Source organism: Cygnus atratus, chromosome 1, assembly GCF_013377495.2.
Source record: "Cygnus atratus isolate AKBS03 ecotype Queensland, Australia chromosome 1, CAtr_DNAZoo_HiC_assembly, whole genome shotgun sequence".
In the NCBI taxonomy this organism is placed as follows: domain Eukaryota; kingdom Metazoa; phylum Chordata; class Aves; order Anseriformes; family Anatidae; genus Cygnus; species Cygnus atratus.
In genome coordinates this window covers 85,985,068-86,003,795 of record NC_066362.1, presented here as the reverse complement: position 1 = coordinate 86,003,795, position 18,728 = coordinate 85,985,068, and the positions used below count along the sequence as shown (strand labels likewise).

The 18,728-nt window shown below is 44.2% G+C and overlaps 1 protein-coding gene across 1 annotated transcript in view; it reads left to right on the top strand.

Moving 5' to 3' along the window:
• Positions 1–18,528, top strand: part of LOC118245049 (prostaglandin F2 receptor negative regulator) — a 63,929-nt gene extending 45,401 nt beyond the window's left edge. Inside the window, 3 exon segments of the mRNA XM_035540598.2 lie at positions 9,702–9,809; positions 16,513–16,818; positions 18,060–18,528. Of these exon segments, the coding sequence (XP_035396491.2) occupies positions 9,702–9,809; positions 16,513–16,818; positions 18,060–18,226 (581 nt within the window). The 3' untranslated portion in view covers positions 18,227–18,528.
• The last annotated feature ends 200 nt before the right edge of the window (positions 18,529–18,728 follow it).

Here is an 18,728-nt window from a genome sequence, read left to right as displayed (position 1 = left end):
TAGCGTAGCATTAAATTGCCTGAGCACACCTTCTTGTTGATATAATTGCAGAAAATGGTCAGGTCAAGGAAATGGCAATTTTTCAACAATCTCAGCAAGCGTATCCTGCTGCTGAAGACCTTTAAAGCCGCTTGTGGCTGCTTTGCAAAGCTCCACGAGTTGGAGTGAATTTCAGTGCCCAGATGTGCATCCTGTTCCCCACATCCTTGCTGAAATCCTCACCTTTGTCTGTAACATACCCTGCCTGGCGGAGTTTTCCTAGAGAAGCGTGCCTGTCCTGGTGTACTGTTGGGGCAAGAGAAAGTGGGGCAGTGGTGCTTTGAATCGCCAGAGGTGCGTGTTAACCCTGACTTCCTATCATGCTGCGTGGGTGGGAACTGTTGCAGAGTTGTTTTTGTAATGTAACTCATGAGTGAGAGTTTCATCTTTTGATTCGATAAACCAAGCTCGTGATGACTTGAACACTTGTAAAGAGCTCTTGGCGTAGCCCAAGGGCGCGTCCTGTGTTGGAGCTCTCTGCTTAGCTGCTTATCTCAAACCTCCTGCACCCCCCCATTGCTGTTCACAAACACAGCTTGGGTGAAAGTCTCTCTTTGCATCCTTTATTCTTCATGAACTGAATTACTCTGCGTATCATGTTGGGACTGAAGGGTTTTGGGGAGAGGTGGCTGTGACTAGGCTAGAGCAGCTTGACTTCTGGTTGCCTCTATAACTAAGGTAATCATTCTCCACCAGGTGATTTCTAAAACCTCAACTTCTTTGTAGCCAGTGTGCAGGGAAAAGGACAAGGGCTGAGCATGGGGGCAGCTGTGCAATGAGGACTTCACTTTGTAAGAAGTTTTGAAGTGTATCATCCTGATACAAACCCTGTTGAAGACACAGCCTGACCTAAGCTGGTCGAAGAGAGGACAGGGACTCAGCTCAGTGCCTGTTCAGTTCTAGGTTATCCCAGTTGGCTTTTTTAGTGTTATGCTAAGTTACTGTTCTGAAAATATACTATTAGTTTGCGTATGTTCCAAAAGGCTCTTGGAGTAACGCTGTCACAGCTGAGTATTGCCGTAGATTTGTCTTCTAGAGATATGGTTTTAATGGGCTGTAGCTTCAGCCTTGCTGCTCTTGTTATTTGAATCAGATGCAGTGGGAGAGCAAGACTTGCAAAGGGCTGATGCAAGAAACCAGGAGGGATGAAATCTGGCCCAAACCTCCCCCTGCAAGCTCTGACGTGGGGGCTTTCCTGCACGAAAGTGGTGCTCGGTGACTCTGCCGACATTGCTTGCATTATGTCACTTTGAACTCCCATCCAAAAGGTTTGGCAAGAGGCTATTATTATCCATGGTTCGGAGGGAAACCTGTGAGCTATGCAAGGGAGGGAAGTGTGCATGTCACAGTCTTGACTTCTTTCTGCTGTCGGCTTCTACTCGCTCCCTCTTCGCCCAGCTAGGATTTCCGGCACGTGGGGTGAAGAAGGGGAGGCAGCCCGCAGCACTGCCCTGGGAATGTGTGAATTCCCGGAGCAGGGGGAGGGACGGTCCTGAAGCCCTGTCAGCCTTCCATGCCTTACAAGAGAACGAAGGCAGAAATGAGATCCCAGGCACAATTTACTGGAGAGCTGCTTCCCAAAATAGTCTCGCCATGTAGCGAAATCTGGCTTAAAATACCTTCATTCAACTGATGGATGAACTTTGCGTCCTTCAGTAGTTGCTCAGATATCCACGCTGGACATTCATCTGTGGGCATGATGATGGCACATGACGAGCACGGTCAGAATGGATGCTGGCAGGCTTGCTTCCCTAACTACATACCCTCCTTCCCCCAGATTTTCTGCTTTCTTTGGTGCAAACTCTGACCAGGTCAGGCAGCCAAAGGTAAGTGGCAAAGCCGTGGAGCAGCCATAAAGCACAGCTCAGATATCGCACCCTTGCCTCGCATCCTGTGGTACAGGCAGCTGCCAAACTTGTTCTCCAAAAAAACAAGCTGGTGCCAGATTCTCCTAAATGGGAACGGTGTAAGGCAGAACTGCTGAGGTTGCTAGATTTTCTGGGGAAAATGGGAGGTTCCCCTAAACTGGAGGGAAGAAGCTAACCAAGAGAGGGTCAGAGACAGCAAAGAGGGGCATGTAGCTCTGCAGGTAACTGCGAAAGCTGGAAGGCACCTCTCTGCTAAATCCCGAGTTAAATGGGGGTATGTGGTGAGTGGTTTATGAGCGTGTTTGTCCCCAGTAGTGCAATTACCTTGCTAACAGTTTTCCTGACTTCAAGGGTCTCAAAGTGTAGCAGAGAAGCGCTTTAAGTGTGGCAGTGGAGGGGCCATGCTAATGCAGTGTAACTTCAAAACCAGAAGGCATTCCTGTCTCCTCCCGACTGCAAGGGCTTGAGCTGCCACAGCAGTTTCAGCTGGCACCATGTGGGGAATGAAGTGGGGAGGAGATCGATATGGAAGCAGCGTTTTCAGCAGAAGGAAGCCCTTAAAGGTTTTACATGAAGGTTTTAGTGGTAGGAGGAATTTCTTTCTCAGCTGTTTTTATTGATTCCTCTTCAGTAGGGGGCAGGGAGGCTTGCGTGGGTTGGAAATCCTTCCTTCCAGCTTGACTCCCTCCCAGCTCTCTGAGTCGAGCGATGCTTCAAGGAAGGGTTTTGGTGTGCGTACGCGTCGTGCAGCGTGATCTATCTGAGCAGCAGGAGGCCTGTAAGCATTTTATATGAGCTGGGGACTGCGGGCATGAAACTTCAGTGTTTCCTGCCACAATGGGCTTGAAATGTGGCAGTGCTCCGAAATGTTTTTCCATGAACATCTGTGGAAAATGTCTCGCTCGGATTCTTTCCATTCAAGGCAGAACTTGCTGGCTGCAAGCAGAGAGACCTCCTCTCTTCTTTCTCCACTTGCTGTTGCAGAGGGATGTATTTATTCCACTTAGTTTATGATCTGAAATGTTAATGTAAAGGCATTTGTTTGAAACTTCCTGAACTTAAAAAAAAAAAAAAAAAAAAAAGTGGATTTTGTTCACTGAATTATATAAACTGGAGGGGGAGGAGGAGGGGAGGGGAAGGAGGAGCCTCGTAAGTCTTTAGTTTGCATATTTTCAATCAATGGCAGATTGTTCTCTGCTGGATATATTTTAAGACCAGAGGGGGATCTTGAGAATCCTCTGGTCAGGCCTTATGAATAACGTGGAGCACTAGGCTAGTTCTAGGAAATGAATGCCTGTTGTATGTCCAGTAGCTATAAGCAAACTAATCTTATTTGGGAAAGAGGCGGGAGGAAGCCATCCCATATGAAGTAATATTCTTCAGTGCTGCTTTTTGGTCAGCTCAGTTTAAAACAGAAGTGCTACCATCCCTTCTCAAAGCTTGCCCAGCAATGGGAGGGATAAGAGCAGCTGCTGGTGCTTGTCTCGTGATTTTCTCTTAATTTCATTTCATCATTCTTGCTGAAGCCCAAACGCTGCTTCTTCCCCATCGAGCCATCAGATGATGTGTGTGTATATATACATAGCGTTTCTTTCAGCCTGGAACGCGTCTGTTTTCTGCTGTTTTTTCCTGCTTTCCTTTTGAAGCCAGCATATCAAGACAGCTTCTTGTAAGGCTTATGATCCTGCCCACCTTGCCTGAAATCTCTCCCTTGTAAAATCAGCTCTCCTGGTCATCTGGAGGTACTGCTACGGCTGAGCTGCAGATGTGAGAGGTTGACTATTTTTTTATTTATTTTTTTTTGGTGTGTGCACACTATCACTGTCAGACTTAACTGAGCCAGCCAGCAAAAGTGGGCTTCTAATAGCTGGGAACTTGCTTGAGATCAGAGCACTTATCTGATACAGGTCTGTGTACAGGTATAAATGGTTCCAGCTGGCCTGCAGCTGGTTTATTGTTGTTGTAGTTGGTTTTTGTTGTTGTTGTTTGTTTGTTTGTTGTTTTTTTATGCTCAATCACCTGGTCTCTGTGAAATCCATCTGGTTTATCCTGGAGCCATATATTCTTCTTTGGCATTCATCCTTTAATCTTCTATCCCTTTCAGCCTGTACCCAGCAACCCAGGTTAGTGTTTAGGTTGTCTTTGCCCTCTCTGTGCTCACTGGGATTTCCACAGAAGTGACTTATTTTCCTTTGCCTTAAGGAAAGCAGAAAGAAGGAAGCTTTTAATCGTGTGTTCACAAGTACGTTATGAGAGAGGACCATTTGGAGCTGGGCTGTGCTCTGAGCTGGCTTTCCTCTGTGCCATTCAACAAAGGGCAAATAGCTCTGGAGAGGCAAAAATAAAAGAGAACTTTAAGGGAAGCGTCTCAATTAAATCTTCAACTCTGGATTACATCTGCATGTGAGCTCATTGCACAGCAATGTATTATCATTCGCTTTGGAAGAAGTTGAGATAAACTAAGAGCTTCGGAAATACGAGCTGAGTATTGATATTGAACTGGCAATTAAAATGAAATGATGCCCTGCAATGACCCAGAGATACTCAGCTGCAAGAAAGTAAAGCAGAAAGGTTCTTAAAGGAAAGAAACCTTAATCGTGGAAATGAAAGAACAGCAATAGAGCAGAAACTCTTTGGCGAGAGAGGCTGGTATTTTCCAGCCACTGTTAATGGGCAGGAACGTGCTTTGTCATTGTATGCCTTTGTGCCTGTGTGCGCTAATTTTTATCTGGAAGTAGAAACCTCAGACTAAACTACTAGGGGCTTCTTCCAGTAATGACTATTATGAGGCTTGGGGTGAAACTCGTTGGGGAACAGCTCCGTGAAGAATCTGGGAGAGGACGGGGGCTGAAATAGTGCGGGTGAAGGAGCTTGTTGTCTGGAGAGGCAGATCATGGGATCCTCAGTTTGAGCGGATCATCCGCTGCCAGGGCAGATGTGAGTAATACTTTGGATGATGGGGAACTTGTGGATTGCATCAGTTTTTTCCCCCTTGTGGTCCGTGGTGCTGGCTGATTGCAAGCAGTGGAGCTGGATGCAGTGATTGCTCCCGCTGTGCTCGGTAATGGACTGGGTACAGGGTTGTTGCTGGAGCAGCCTGGTCTGGATCTCTCTTGCCAGTTAGATTACTTGACCTTTCTCTGCCCTACTTTGTCTGGAAAATGAAAGTAAGTCCTTTCTGTGGAGAGATTAGAACTTGTTTTTGCAGAGAAATAGTGCCTGAGATGAAGTAGAAAAGAACAAAACGTCACCTAGGACCTGGTTAATTAGCTCTTCTATTGTAAATCCAGATGTTAACTGGTTTTTGGTTATTCTTCTTTCTCCCCCCTTCTTTTTCTTGCTGATTTAAAGTGTTCGGACTACTGAGCAGTGATGGAAAGCAGGGAGAGTAGGGTGACATCAGGTAAACAGGGCTCAAGATTTATTTTTTTCCAGTACATAAATCCTTAAGCTGAGTAAATTAATTGAATAATTAAACCAAACAAGTCCTGATCCTGGAACACGGTTTCTTTTTAAGCACTTCTAGATATGTACTAGTAAACTTCATCTGACCAATTTCAATTTACCAATTTTTCAATTTCAATTTACCTCAGTTACTTCTGTTTTTTTAAGTGTTTTTCAGACATTCAGAAGTCAAGAAATGACTCCGAAAACTATTTCTTTTCCTATCTTGACAGTAGCTGCTTTTTAATATAAAATTGTTATTACTTTATTTAAGAATAATTTTTTTAAAGGGACGTTTCTAAGCTTACATATGGCCTTACTTTAGTGAGAAACGGAGTGTTTGGCTTAGTTTAAATCAAAGGTCTTAGTAGAGGATGACAATATAGGGGAAAATTGATGGTTGGCTCTTAGAATTGGGAATGCTGGTTTATCTTGTAAGTCTGCTTTTTTAGTTTCTGAACTAGCTGAGATTATGACACTTATGTTCAAACCAGAAGTTACTCAAATCCACTTATTTTTCAGATTTCAACCTACTGAATAGCCTCCCTACGCTTTGCTTTGTTCCTGATGAGCTTTGCAAGTCATGCTTCATCTGTCAACCTTGCACTTGAAACTAAATTCCAACTTGTTTGTTCTCGAGTGACCTGTAGTTGCCTACAACAGTATTTCAAACTGTTAAATACAGGTGGCAAGGTGAGAAAAGCCACATCATCTGTCTGCAGAGTTCTATTTTTTCTCAATGTTAATGTGGCACGAACTCAGATCTTGTCGAAGGAGAGTTCGTTACCTCCCCATTCCTTCCTGTGACACTGCAAACACTTGAACATGGCAATGGAGAGACACCGATAGTTGTTGCTGTCGTCCCTGTCTTCTGAGGGTTTCCTGTTAACCAAGTGCTTGCAGCTGTAAGCTTGGGGTTGAGTGTGTATGGTTGGGTTTTTGCTGTTTTGTTTTTTTACTTGGAGGGTAAAAACTTAAGGACACCACTTGGGTTTTGTGTGATGAGCTCTTGGTGGAGTCTGGATCCAGGGCTGCGTGAATACTGTGATGTGATGGTAATGGGTGGGAAAAAAAAGATGATCCACACCTTGCAGAAGACTTTGTGGCATGTTTGTCTTGGGAGGTCCTCAAGAGCCTTGAAAAGGTGTCTGGAAGCATCCTGTGTTTGCTCTGGTGTCTTTTTTTTTTTTTTTTAACCGAAGTGCTTTTTTTGAGCCTAGAATAAAGAAGATACCCAGTTAGCTAAGGTGATGGCTTTGCTTGTAACCCACTAACAAACACTGGTTTGCTGCTGCCTTTGCTTGAGATTCGCATGCAGTTCATCCCTGCTTCTCTTATTCTGTTGTCAGGCAGGTTCAGCTGAAGCCAGAGTAAATTATTTAAGCCAGGGGGACATAAATCAGACAAGTTATTAGGTTAAAAACTCTTGTCATTTTTTTTTCTTTAGAATAAAACCAAACAGAAAAGCTTGAACCCTTCTACAGAGAAGGGTGGCAGACTTTTCACGAGGGATAAAGCCACATTGTCAGCTTCTGTGAACCTTTCCCAGGCTGTGCAGTGACTGCAGCTCTGGCAAGTGTACTTTGTGTTGGATGGCAAGGGGTTACACGGTTGTCTTGATCCAGATCAGGGCTAAATTAGGTGTCTCTGTTGCAAGCAGCCTCCTGTCTTTTCAAGTTCTGTGGTGAGGGAAAAACTATCAATGAAGATGCTTTATTCTGCCCTTTCATGCCTGAGGGCAGCCTGAGGCCCAGGGCATGGGGCATGTGGGCAGAAGGTCTGCAGTACTGCTAAGGTAGAAAGATGCTCCTCCTAAGGAGCTGCAGTTTTCAAGGTGACCAAGTAGACTTCACTGTAATAAAGTTTACTTACATTTTAAAAAGCATTTAATTAAATAATATTTTTCCCCCTCTTCAGCTAGAGAGAGGGAAGAAGCATAGCCCTTGAGATACCTCTGGCCTCTGTCAAAATCCAGTCTTTCTAACACAGGGCAGTGATTTTTTCCCCTGGAGTTCCAGATGGTAATTTTTAGGAGTTGTACCCTTGTAGGGAAATAACCAAAGGGAAATTACTGTTTGTGGCTTACCAAGGGGAAGTATGATCATGAAATGACCGAGAAGCTGCTGCTGAGCAGCCTTCTTACTGCCTAGGAAGCTTTGACACTTCACACGCAGGTAGGCTAGAGATGTACTGTGTGACCCAGAACCGGAGGGTTTGTGTGGGGTGCTGTGTTGCTGTGATATGGCATCTCCTGGCCGAGAGACCAACCAAGCAAATTGGCATTTACCCTAATGACATTCAAAGGACAGGGGTGCCTGAACCTCTGTCTGCACAACTACCCCACCCCACCCCCAAAAAAGTGAAATACATTTTTTTATCTGAAGAGCAATAATCAAGTCAGCTGCAAGGGGAATATGGTTAGTGTGTGTAAGTGGCAGGCAGGAGGAGCGTCAGGAAACACTGAATTGCTGTAGGAAGACTGGACAGAGTATGAGGAAGCAATCAAATTAATATTTTTACATTTTCCCAGAAAGGGATCCCATCATGCTAAACTTAAGTTAGGGCTGCAGCCTGCTCATGAAGTCACTACCTTAGCAGCTATACTTCAGAGCACTCTGGGTCTCTTGTTTCCTTAAATATCCTTTCATGTTCTAGCATAAGCACACAGGAGTCCTGGCCACTAGTCCACGTGTATGTGTAACCTCTAGTGCATCTCTACCAACCTTTTTATCCTTGCATGGTGGGTCAACTTACAATCTTGTTTTTCAATAGAGAGGACTTCTGGTGTGAAAATGGGTACCAATTGTTAGGATATTTTTGCACGAAGTCCTTGTGTACAAAGTGCAACTGCTTCTGGGGCAGAGAAGACTATAAGAGGTTTGCGGTATAACAGAACACAGCAGACTGTGTGCTGTGGAAATTGTGGGGGGGATTTTGGAAGCCACAGAATAATTTTTGCAATGTAATTGGAATTTACTTCTTAGTGTGCTGCGTAATCTCTGCTGAAGAAAACAAGTGAGGGCCCTGTAGTCTAGAATAGTTTCACCAAAAATGACAGCTCTAGCTTCATGGCATCTCCATGTTTCTGTACAGAACCTGTTTGGAAGTGATGCGATAAGCGTGTGCAGTGTGGTGAGCTACCGGCATAGCTTTTCACAGAAACCTGTTGGGAGGGCAGGGGACAAGTGGGTTGCTTGGCTGATTTCCTTAAATGTTCTCCATCAAAAGTGTTGTTTGCCACAGATCTTGAATGGATTTGGAATTTACAAGTCCTGTACTTAAACTGTTAGCATGTAAGAGCAGAGGATGGCAAATCTTCCAACAGTTTACAAACTAATTTTCTTTTCTTGTTGCTGCTACTGCTGTCCCAGAGGTAGCTGAGCCGGGTAATGATGGCAGCTAAGAGAGTCCAGAGAAGGTAAAACAAGTTGATTTTAAATCTGAATCCCAAGTGCCTTCTTGGGTTCCCTGGCCCCTTTCCCCAAAGCCATTCCGGAGGCCACAGTTGGCATCAGCTTTCCTCCTGCTTATCTCCTCTGCCTTGTTTAGTAGAAAAATCACTAATGGTATTTTGATGCATTCTTCATTTTCTGCCCTGTGATACAGAGAGTACCTAGCAATGTAGGCATGTCTGAGGAATTGTGGTTTTGTTAACCTTGCACCAGAGATGTAGTTGTTGTCAAAAATGTGGGCAAGTTGTGTTGTTTTTTTTTTTGATCTTCTGCATCTCAGAAGTCAAACACACATGTTGTTATGGTGCCTGAGCATTTCATAACAGCCTAATGGTTTTCATCAATATCATCATCACTTCACAGCTGAAGGAGTTACTATACCCTTGGGCATTGAGACATCTTGTACAAAAGAAGCTATCTATAGCAGAGCCTGAAGGAAAACCCACAGAAAAGTGTTATCAGATGCATTTCTTGTATTGTCTGTGTTTCAGTTCCGCAGCAGAACCTCCTGTATGGTTAAATTACTGATTTGCTCTAACTTGAATTCCTGTTGACAGCCTCAGCCAAAATGATCTGTGCTGGATTAGCCTGAGAACCTGAACTCTCTTCTTCTTACAGAAGTCACCAGTGGAAGAAAGGCTCGTTTTATGCAGGACAGTGGAAGGCAGACTTGGGCAGCGACTTCTGTGTTGTGTGACAGGTCTGGCAGTCTGGGTATTAGTGCAGCAATTAGTGGCTAGAAATGGATAACTATTTTGCCCAAACTTGCATGACTGCTTATCCCTACTTCAAAGCTCTGTTTCTGCAAACACGTAGAGGGCGATTCAAAAATATGCAAGAATACTTTTGGACATTGAAGAAAAGCCTGTCATGAATAATTGTGGTTACTCTTTTCTAGGTCCTGTGTTTAATGTCTCCGTGCATTCTGACAACCTGACGATTTACCAGGGTGAACTGGCAGATTTGCTCTGTATCATCACAATGGATGGAATGGCACTGGAGCCAGGTATTTTGAAGAAAATATTTTACTTGTAACTCATTCGCCTCCAGATTGTATACCAGCAGTTACAACCCTGTGTCATGTGAGTGAAGCTGGAGAATTGAGAACTTTTAAAGTTGTACAGAACTAGATAAATACAGGAGAGAATGTTTGCTTTACACGGCCAAGTTTAAAACAAGATTTGTGTTTCACGTTCTGAGGTGAGAGGGGAGAAAAGTGTTCTTATTCCTAACCCCTGTGCTGTCTGTACCAACTGACCCCACTGCTGGCAATCAGCCTGCAACCACTAGATGGGCGTGAAAACTATTACTGTCTCCTTCAATTAGAAAGAAGGTCTATTGGCAAACCCTGTTAGGAGAAAGCAGTTACCTGTAAACAAATCTTAAAATCACCTGGCCAGTCAGCTTAGAACTTTACAGTGAATTTAAGGCTTAACGTAAATCTAAAAATTGCAGAAATTGACTTCTGCAGCCTAAACACTGAAAATGAGCATTACTTCCTGATGCCTTCAAAGGTGAGCTTCCTTTCTTTGTGTAAAAAAAAAAAAAAAAAGAAGCACAGTACCTAATCACTATGAAAAGGACAGCAGACGCTTTAAAGACAGATTTTTGTGAAGGGCTGAAAAGTTCAGAGAATTGCTCAAAACTTATCTGCTTGCCAAACGTTGCCTGAGCTGCTTTTCATCAAAAGGCTGTGAGAGTAGCTCTGGTTATTGTACCCAAAATGTGGCTTTGGAGTGAGTTTAGTGTGTTTTTTAAAGTCATTTTATATGCAAATATAAAAATATATTTTAAACAAATCTGTAAATATGTATTTAAATATAAATATATAAATATATCTACTTAAATATAAAGATACTGTGATTCATGTGGGACTTAGAAATCTATGCAAAAGCCACTACAAAAAAGGGGCTGTGTGGCAAACATTAGTTAGTGTAATAGTTGATGAGATGAAGTACCAAGTTTAGTGAAGGTCCATCACTTTGAAATTGCAGAATGTCTGTTTGATGTTAAATCTGAGTGTAGCAGGAAGGCAATTTCCTAGATTACAGTTCTGTGCTGCCTGTGAGAAAACGATACAAGTCTGTAGATTGTATTATTGAAATGCTTGGTAGGGGCGAAATGCTGAGTGAACTTTATTGTTGTCAAAAGAGTCATAGCCTGGGATATTGGACAGTCTGCAGCAACGTACGTCTGTACATATGTCTCCATCTGTCCTGCAGTTTCTGCTCAGCAGAAAGCATCTTCTAAAGCTGAGGTGTTTCTAAGCTGTTAAAGGTATTGTTGCAAGGCAGTACCCAAAGCATCTGGCTTCCTTTGCAGAGCAATAATTGCTGGCAGGGAGCAGCTGCTGCTTCTCCTGGTGTTCGACAGCTAAAATAAGCTTGGGGTTGCCTTGTGAAAGAGGCCTCAGCATCCCTGACCCACTTAAAACTTGAAAAGAGGCCACTTACTGAGAGAGGGGTTCTCCTGTCAGTGCTCTGCTGCAGTTGGGTTTGTGATGTTTTTGTGTGTTTGGTAGCTTGAGACAGAAGCTCTGACAAGATAAGGGTAATCAAATGGATTTAAATAAAAAGGTGGTCTCTTCAAGGAGCTGTTGATCAGAACAGTTAAGTTTAAACTGGGAAAATTCTTGAGAGAGTAAGGATGTCTGTTGAATTGATAGATGATGCCTGTATTTGGAAACATTGCCCTTTCCAGAGATCATGAGCAGCCAGCACAGAGTTTTAAATGTCAGCACTGTAATGCGTTCCGTAACTGGGTAATATCATCTTGAAATGGCAGATCCCTGCCTCTCTGTTTGCTGCCATTGTTTTTGTTGTGGATTTTTGTCTGTAACGGGGCAGGACAGGAACCCACAGAGAGGAGTAAAGCAGCGTGGCATTGTGGCAAGCGTCGGGGGAACATTTTGGTCCATGCTCTGAGCCTGCAGTTGCTGAAAGAGCAAGATATGGGGTCTAACCAGCCCTGCTCTGTGTGTCTCTGTGGGGAAGTCCCATGAGGGCATTTCAGCTAGGCCTAAGAAGCTGGCTCCTCTCTGGTCCTTGCTGGTCCTCTGGGTGAGATGGGCAGCAGAGCTTCAGGGAACATCTGGAATCTGTGCAGCAGCTGCAGGGTGTGCAGATTTCTCTTGTCCTTCTGTCCTGAGAGATTGGAGAGGACGAGAGCAGTTGGGTAACAGCAAGTTATGCGGAGGAGGACCTTAAGGGCTCATCTGGTAACAACCAGATGTAATCATTCAACGGGCACGTTTTTCCCCCCATATCCCATCTCTGATGGGTCTCTACACTCAGTATCACAATTTAATTCACAACCGAAATAGAGAATTTACATTTTAAATGAATGCCAAAACGTTAGACTGTGAAAATTACAGTGCTGTCTCATCCCAGTGAGGAAATAAGGCGTGTTGTTGGGGAAAGCCTACACCAGATAATGAGATAGGAAAAGCAAGAGTTGCCAGCATCTCCTAGAAGAAAACAGGTGACAGCAGTGCAGGCACGGCCTTTCCATTTGGGAACTTGTTGAGAAGGGAGAGCAGAGCAATTGCATATGCGTGTTGCTGTCCTGCTGTTCTGTGGGTCATTCGAGAGGTCTGCTCTTCTGGGGTCAGGCCTTCTGCAGTGGTGTATTGTGGGCCCTCTTGTGAGCAAAGAGGGATCAGGGAATTTCAGAAGATCTTTTGTTAAATCCACTTCCTGAACAGTCTGAATGTACTCGGTATGCCAGCTGGCTCTGCTGTTGTATATGTAGAGCGACGTTACAAGTATGCAAGCAGATCAGCATGTATACCTTGTGTAGTAAGGTGAGGTGTCAGCTGCCAGCTCTTCTCCCTCTTTGTGTCCACAATCAGAGAAATAAAGTACTTTTCGAGGAGCTGAGTAAAAGTTAAGTGACCAATGATCTTTGTAAGTCCCCTTCTTACACGCATTTGTTTCTAGAAGCATTACTTATGGGTTGGCCCATCCTCTAGTAGAGGCAATTCACAACTGTGTGTGAGTACACACACCCACCCTGTGGGAAACTTTCAAAAGGGTTGAAAAGGTTTTGGCATGACTGCTACGTGGTTTAATTTCCTCTGCTTCTTTGAGACCTTGCTGAAGTGGAGTGTGTATTACTGAGCTCAGTACATGGCAGCAACCATTCCGTCTAAAGAAGTGCTTCTTTGGCTTGGCATCTGTAGCTGGTGTTTTGAATTGATATGAGGGAAGTATGTGTGTGTCAGGGGGGAATAGTAGTAGTACTTCTGTGCCCTGAAGATACAAAAGCTGCTTCTGATGTTTCTGTTGAATACACATATTCACAAACGATCTCTCTAGACTTCCCAGATCACCCCTTCTTGGGCTATGTGCTTAGGGATTTAAAAGTATTACTTACTCTGCCTGAAAGAATTTTTTTTTTAAATCTGCTCCAGACGGACCCAGTGGGCACTCTGGAGAATTTAACAAAACCAGCTTGTTTACCTCTTGTATGGCTTGAAGTGGTTTGCTCAGCTCTCTAGGAAGCCCTATTCAACCTCATTTAAATGTAGTAAACAAAAAGGGTCTCAAAATTGTGATTCAGCACTGTAACAAGATGCTGAGAGCGCTCCATTCTAAGCAGTGGAAGTGCATGGTTCCTAGGAGCTGGTCTAGAAATTGGATTCCCAGTTCTGTGGGGTGATTGGCCAGAGAAGCAGCTGAGACCCAGACAGCTTAGTCCTGTGTGTTAAATTGAAATGTGCATAAAGATGTGCTTTACATGTTGATGATGCTCACTAGCTGAGGAGGGAAGAAGGATGGCACCACTCTTCCTCTGCTTACAGAGCCTGTGAAGCATCCAGAGCTCTGTGCTCCTGTATGAAAGGAGCTGAGTTGCACGAGCTGTGGGTGCTGAGGTCCTTGGTGGCCTTCTGCAGCACGACATCCTAGTGCCAAGCTTTCTGTAATGCATGGTCCCTTCCCGTCCTTTATGGTGAAAGAAACCTTTGTAGTCATAAGTGTGTCTGTGGGTCGAGTGGTTCTGTTTTGTTTTTTGTAGACTGGGGACAAAAACCGAGTGTCTGACTTGTCAACATGGACACAAAGTGTGTGTGGAGTTAAACAGATGCTTTTGGGAAGCCTAGCGTGTGGCCTTTTTTATGTCAGTAAAATCATGTATTTGTTAGCATGTGGGAGCTGTTCGGCATGGCCATCACTGATCTTTAGAGAGCACTTGATCTGTGTCCTTGTTTTGCTAAATTTTACTGTGTTTTTACAGCATGAAAAATGTGAGATAGAAACGAATCAGATGACTTTGCTGTATGAAGCTAGTTCAAGGAGGATAGCGACAAAGAGCACTCTGAGCCAAATCCTCCCTCTGACTGTCTGCAGTGAGTCACTAATTGCACACTGTGTATACTGACTAATAAAATATGTTGGCATAATACTGTTGTCCCATGTTGTAATTACAGAAGACAGATTCAGCTATTTCAAAATGACAGCAAGTGCCTGCATTCATCTTTGTATGTTGAGGCAAGAGAACCTCAAATTAAGTGAGACTAAAACAGAGGACTTCTTCAACGGTAGTAAATCCCCTGGGAATCTGAAGGCTAGATTATTTTTTACCCCCCCCAAGCTTACTGTTGAAATCTATTTTAGTAAATGCTATTTTAGTAAATGGTGTATTCAGTGTAGTTGGACGTAGCCTGGAAGGTGTCCATATGCTCCCACTGTACCTGGAAGCACGGAGCAAATGTCAGCCTTGATGATCTTCGGAAGGAATTGGTCATTCCCAACCTGACTGCCTGTGACTGGTGTTAATACTGTATTTGGCATAAACAGGCGGCAGAGACGAAGAATAGTTTATAGAAACAGAGCTCTCTCAAGCAGAGGCTGTTTCCCACAGCTAGTCGGGTGAGTACACAAGGCAGCGGTCAAAGTTTAGTCCTGTTAACTGAAAATGTGTGTGTGGTGATCTTTATTAGCTTTGCTTTCCAGGGAGGGGATTGGAGTGGTATGCCAAGTAACTAATGGTAGTATCTGTGGTATGATGGGAAACTGCGATTGTTATGAGTGCTGCTGGTCCATATGACCAATGCTCACCGCCATGTAGGGCCAGGAAACTTCTTCCTGCGATAGGGCTGCAAAACACACGAGGTGCTCTCTTGAGACTCTGTGTTGTCACCCGGAACAGCTGGCCATGGCAGGCAGGGCAATAAACTGGCTGGTGTCCCAAATGGTTTGGTCAGCCAGCATCTCTGGGAGTGACTGAGTGCTTCCATCTGCTTCCTCACGTTTTTGTTTTGTTTTTGGAGATGTGTGTAGAAACAGTGTACCTTACTGGGGAATTATACCCCAAACAATGAGTGGTTTTTGTCCGCAGTAAGCGGGACTGTAGCAGCAGGCCAGCTGATGCTGTACCTCCAGTAGCACAGCTGAGGATGTCCCTACCCTGCTTTAAAAGATTATTCCAAGGTTCCCTGTCTTCCTAAGATGTCAGCTTGCCTGATAACAGCTTAAAAGTTGTCTTCACTTATATCTGCAAATAATTTAAGTACAGCAGGAGGTTCAGGGCTTAGATGAAAGATCAGTTTTAAATTTCAGATTGCTAATACTGTATTTTTCACAGATCTCAATACCAGCAAGTGGAGGTTTGATATATGCCCAAAATCATAGGACCATCTTAGGTGTGCAAAGGTTAATCCCCTTGCACAATGTCTGCACAAAACTCAGGGCAGAAATAGTACCCTCTGTTTCCAGTTTGGGCCTATCAGCTTGTTAAGTGCCAGGAAGGAAGAACTGCTGTTGAACCAAGTGAGCAGGCATCTGAAACCCTTTTCTGTCTACGCTGTGGGTCATGCCAGGTTTCAGACCCTTTAACAGGTATTACTGAGCTCACGTTAGCAAAGCAGAGTGCTGATTTTTAAAGCAGATACTCAGCTACAATGGCCTAATACGGTTAAGATTGAGATCTGCTAATGGGATCAATAGCATTTTGCACGAACATAGAAAGCTAAATGTGCTGATGAGCTCTGTCTACCTGTCAGCAAGGTTAATGTGGAAGGTGCTGCAAATGGTTTTTGTAGGCTATCTCCTCGGAGAGTAAAATTCATACAAGGCATGGTGCGTGATGGTCCATGACACTAACAATTGCAGAAAAAGTTCATAAAGCATTGTGGTCAGGCTTTGCTTCCAAATGCTTTATATTTTTGCAAGTAATTTTTTTTCTGCTCTGCATAGAATCTATTCATTTAGGCAGACTAAATGTGTAGAAGGAGCCTTTAGGAAAGAGCATTCTGATTTTGTAGCTGTGCAGTTGCTGCGTGAAGGTAGTGATTGCAAATCATTCTGCTAGCAAATACCTAGCATTGCCACTCCCTTTCCAGTGTAGGCTCAGCACAGTTATAGCACTTCTCATGATACCAGGCCTGCTTCGTGAAAACTTAGACATGGAATACACATTTTAGGATGACAGGCAGGAAAGCAAGAAACCTCCTTTATGTTGTCCCCATAGTAAGTCACCCTCCCTGTGCAGCTATATTCTTCCTGTCAGTGCATTTCATTGCAGTTCACTGCTTGAATGCTCCTAGAAAGGACATGTTCAGGGCATTCTTCCCTGCCTCCACTACCCCCACTGTCAGTCTGATGTTGGTTTCGCTATTGGCAGATTAACCTTTCTGCTGAGAAGTGGCACTGTGAATAGTCTTTGGAGCTCACCAACATGTCCAAATTCTTCTTTGTCCACAAATGCAGATGACATGTCTTTTGATGTCTCCTGGTTTGCCGTACGCTCCTTCGCACTGGACAGAGAGCCCGTCTTGCTGGCCTCGGTGGACCGGAGAGGGATCGTGACGCAGAGCAGGAGAAACGGGAGCAGTGATCTCAGCCTGGAGAGAATCAGCCCGCTGGAATTCCGTCTCCGTGTGCATGGCTGCGAGGACCATGATTTTGGGAACCATTACTGCGTGGTGACCCCATGGGTACGGTCTGCCACTGGCGTATGGCAGCGGGAACCTGCCGTCAAAGCCAAACCCGTCTTTCTATCTGTGAAAATGGATGGTAAGGGATTACAGTGTGTGTTGTGGGATTTTTAGCACCTTGTTATGTTTTTCTGTGGCAAATGTTCTCTATGTATGTTTTTAATTATGCCTGTGATAATCTCATTAGATTTTGTTATCCTCTTGCTGCTGTTTTCAATTTGTAATTCCAAATTCTATAAACTAGGTAGGCCTGAATAGGTCATACTCATAAGAGCAAAGTGTTCTTTTCCCTGATGTCTTGCTGACATTTTGAATAGCTAGGGCATCTTTTAATCAAGGTGTAGCATTCTCTCCAAGTGTTAATCCTCCTGCTCCCTGCTGGAGGAAGCATTGGTTTGCAGCTGGGGTGTGCTGAAGTAGTCGTGTTATGGTTAATATCAAATCAGGGAACAAAACGTCAGAGCTCTGATGCCTTCCTCCCTCTCCTAACCACAAGACATGCTGCTCCTTGCACTTAATGCCTTGTCTGCTTTACAATCAGAGTTGCAAGTGTTGCTAGACTTTGTGAGAAGCTAGATGTGTGCTAGATGCTTCATTTAGCACGTAGCTGAGGAGAATGAATTTGGGAGAGGTTTTGAACTGGTTGCTTTCTTCTGAGCGTTTCCAGGAGAGGTCACAATGAGAAGTTCCATGAACTTGAATCAGAAACTTTTGTTCTCCCTACTATGCAGATAACTATCGTAACTGTACTTTCTAAGCTTCTTCCATTTCTTGACCCTGTCTTTTAACTGAATATTAAGTGCCTACAAATCAAATTTCTTGTTCAGGCACCAACTTTGGAGGTTGATTAGGCAGGATTGCTGAGTGGCAGTGAATGTACGGTACGAGCAGTTCTAATCAAGCAAAATGTAAAGTCCTTGCCATTTGGAAACAGGTTTATAAAGAGATTGCAGCCGCAGTCTGCCTCTGATAGAGAACTTTTGCATAGCTGTTGTTTGGAAAAACAGGTAATGGGGTACTTCTTAGAACTATTGTCACTGCTGTCTCACTGCAAGGTTTCTCTGGTGCTTCCAGCCTCCCCAGAGCTTTGAAATGGTGGAGGAAGAAATATGGTGAAGAGGTAAGGGTGTCCAGTAAGACACCAGTATCCCAGGCATCAAAAGACAGAAATCAGTTAGCTTAATTTCCTTCCAAAATAATTAACCTGCCCATGAGTGAAAGATTTGGGATTTCCCCCCTTTTTTAGGCAAGAACAAATAATGTCGGCCTTTAAATTTCTCTGTGCTATCTAACGACTTTGTTTTCCTTCCTGTTTTTCAGTTCTGAATGCTTTCAAGTATCCCCTGTTGATTGGCATTGGTCTGGCCACTGTCATCGGACTCTTATCCTGCCTCATCGGCTACTGCAGCTCCCGTTGGTGCTGCAAGAAGGAAGTGCAGGAAACAAGGCGAGAGCGTCGCCGGCTGATGTCAATGGAGATGGATTGAGTGCTGGAGTCAGGCACGCTTGCGTTTCGGGAGAGACTCACAGGGCTCTTGGACTGTGCTGAGACACTCGCTCACAGGCCCAGACAAGCACACTTCCTCTCTGATTTCAGCCTGGACCTCAAGCTTCTCCTTGTTACACATCATGTCCCGAGAGCTTTCAGGACATGTTTAGTGACTCAGAGTTCTCCTTTTTCCAGCAGCACTTTCTGCATAGGGATTGTGTCCTTCTAATGTACAAACTGTTGAGCCTGCTTTCAGCAGGGCCCTGTGACAAAATTCACTAAAGTGTTATTTTATAAATATTTTGGTTTAGCCCCTCTTGGTTTTTGAAAAGGTCTTCGTCTATGGAAACATGACAGGGAGGGCAATGTGTGGGAAGGGACTGGTAGAATCGTCAGACTTTCATTGTGTTAACCAATCTACTTTTCCCCTCTACCCTCATTGCAGCATCCTGTCTGCTTCCTCTGTCACCTTGGTATCTCACAGACTTCTCTATGTTGGC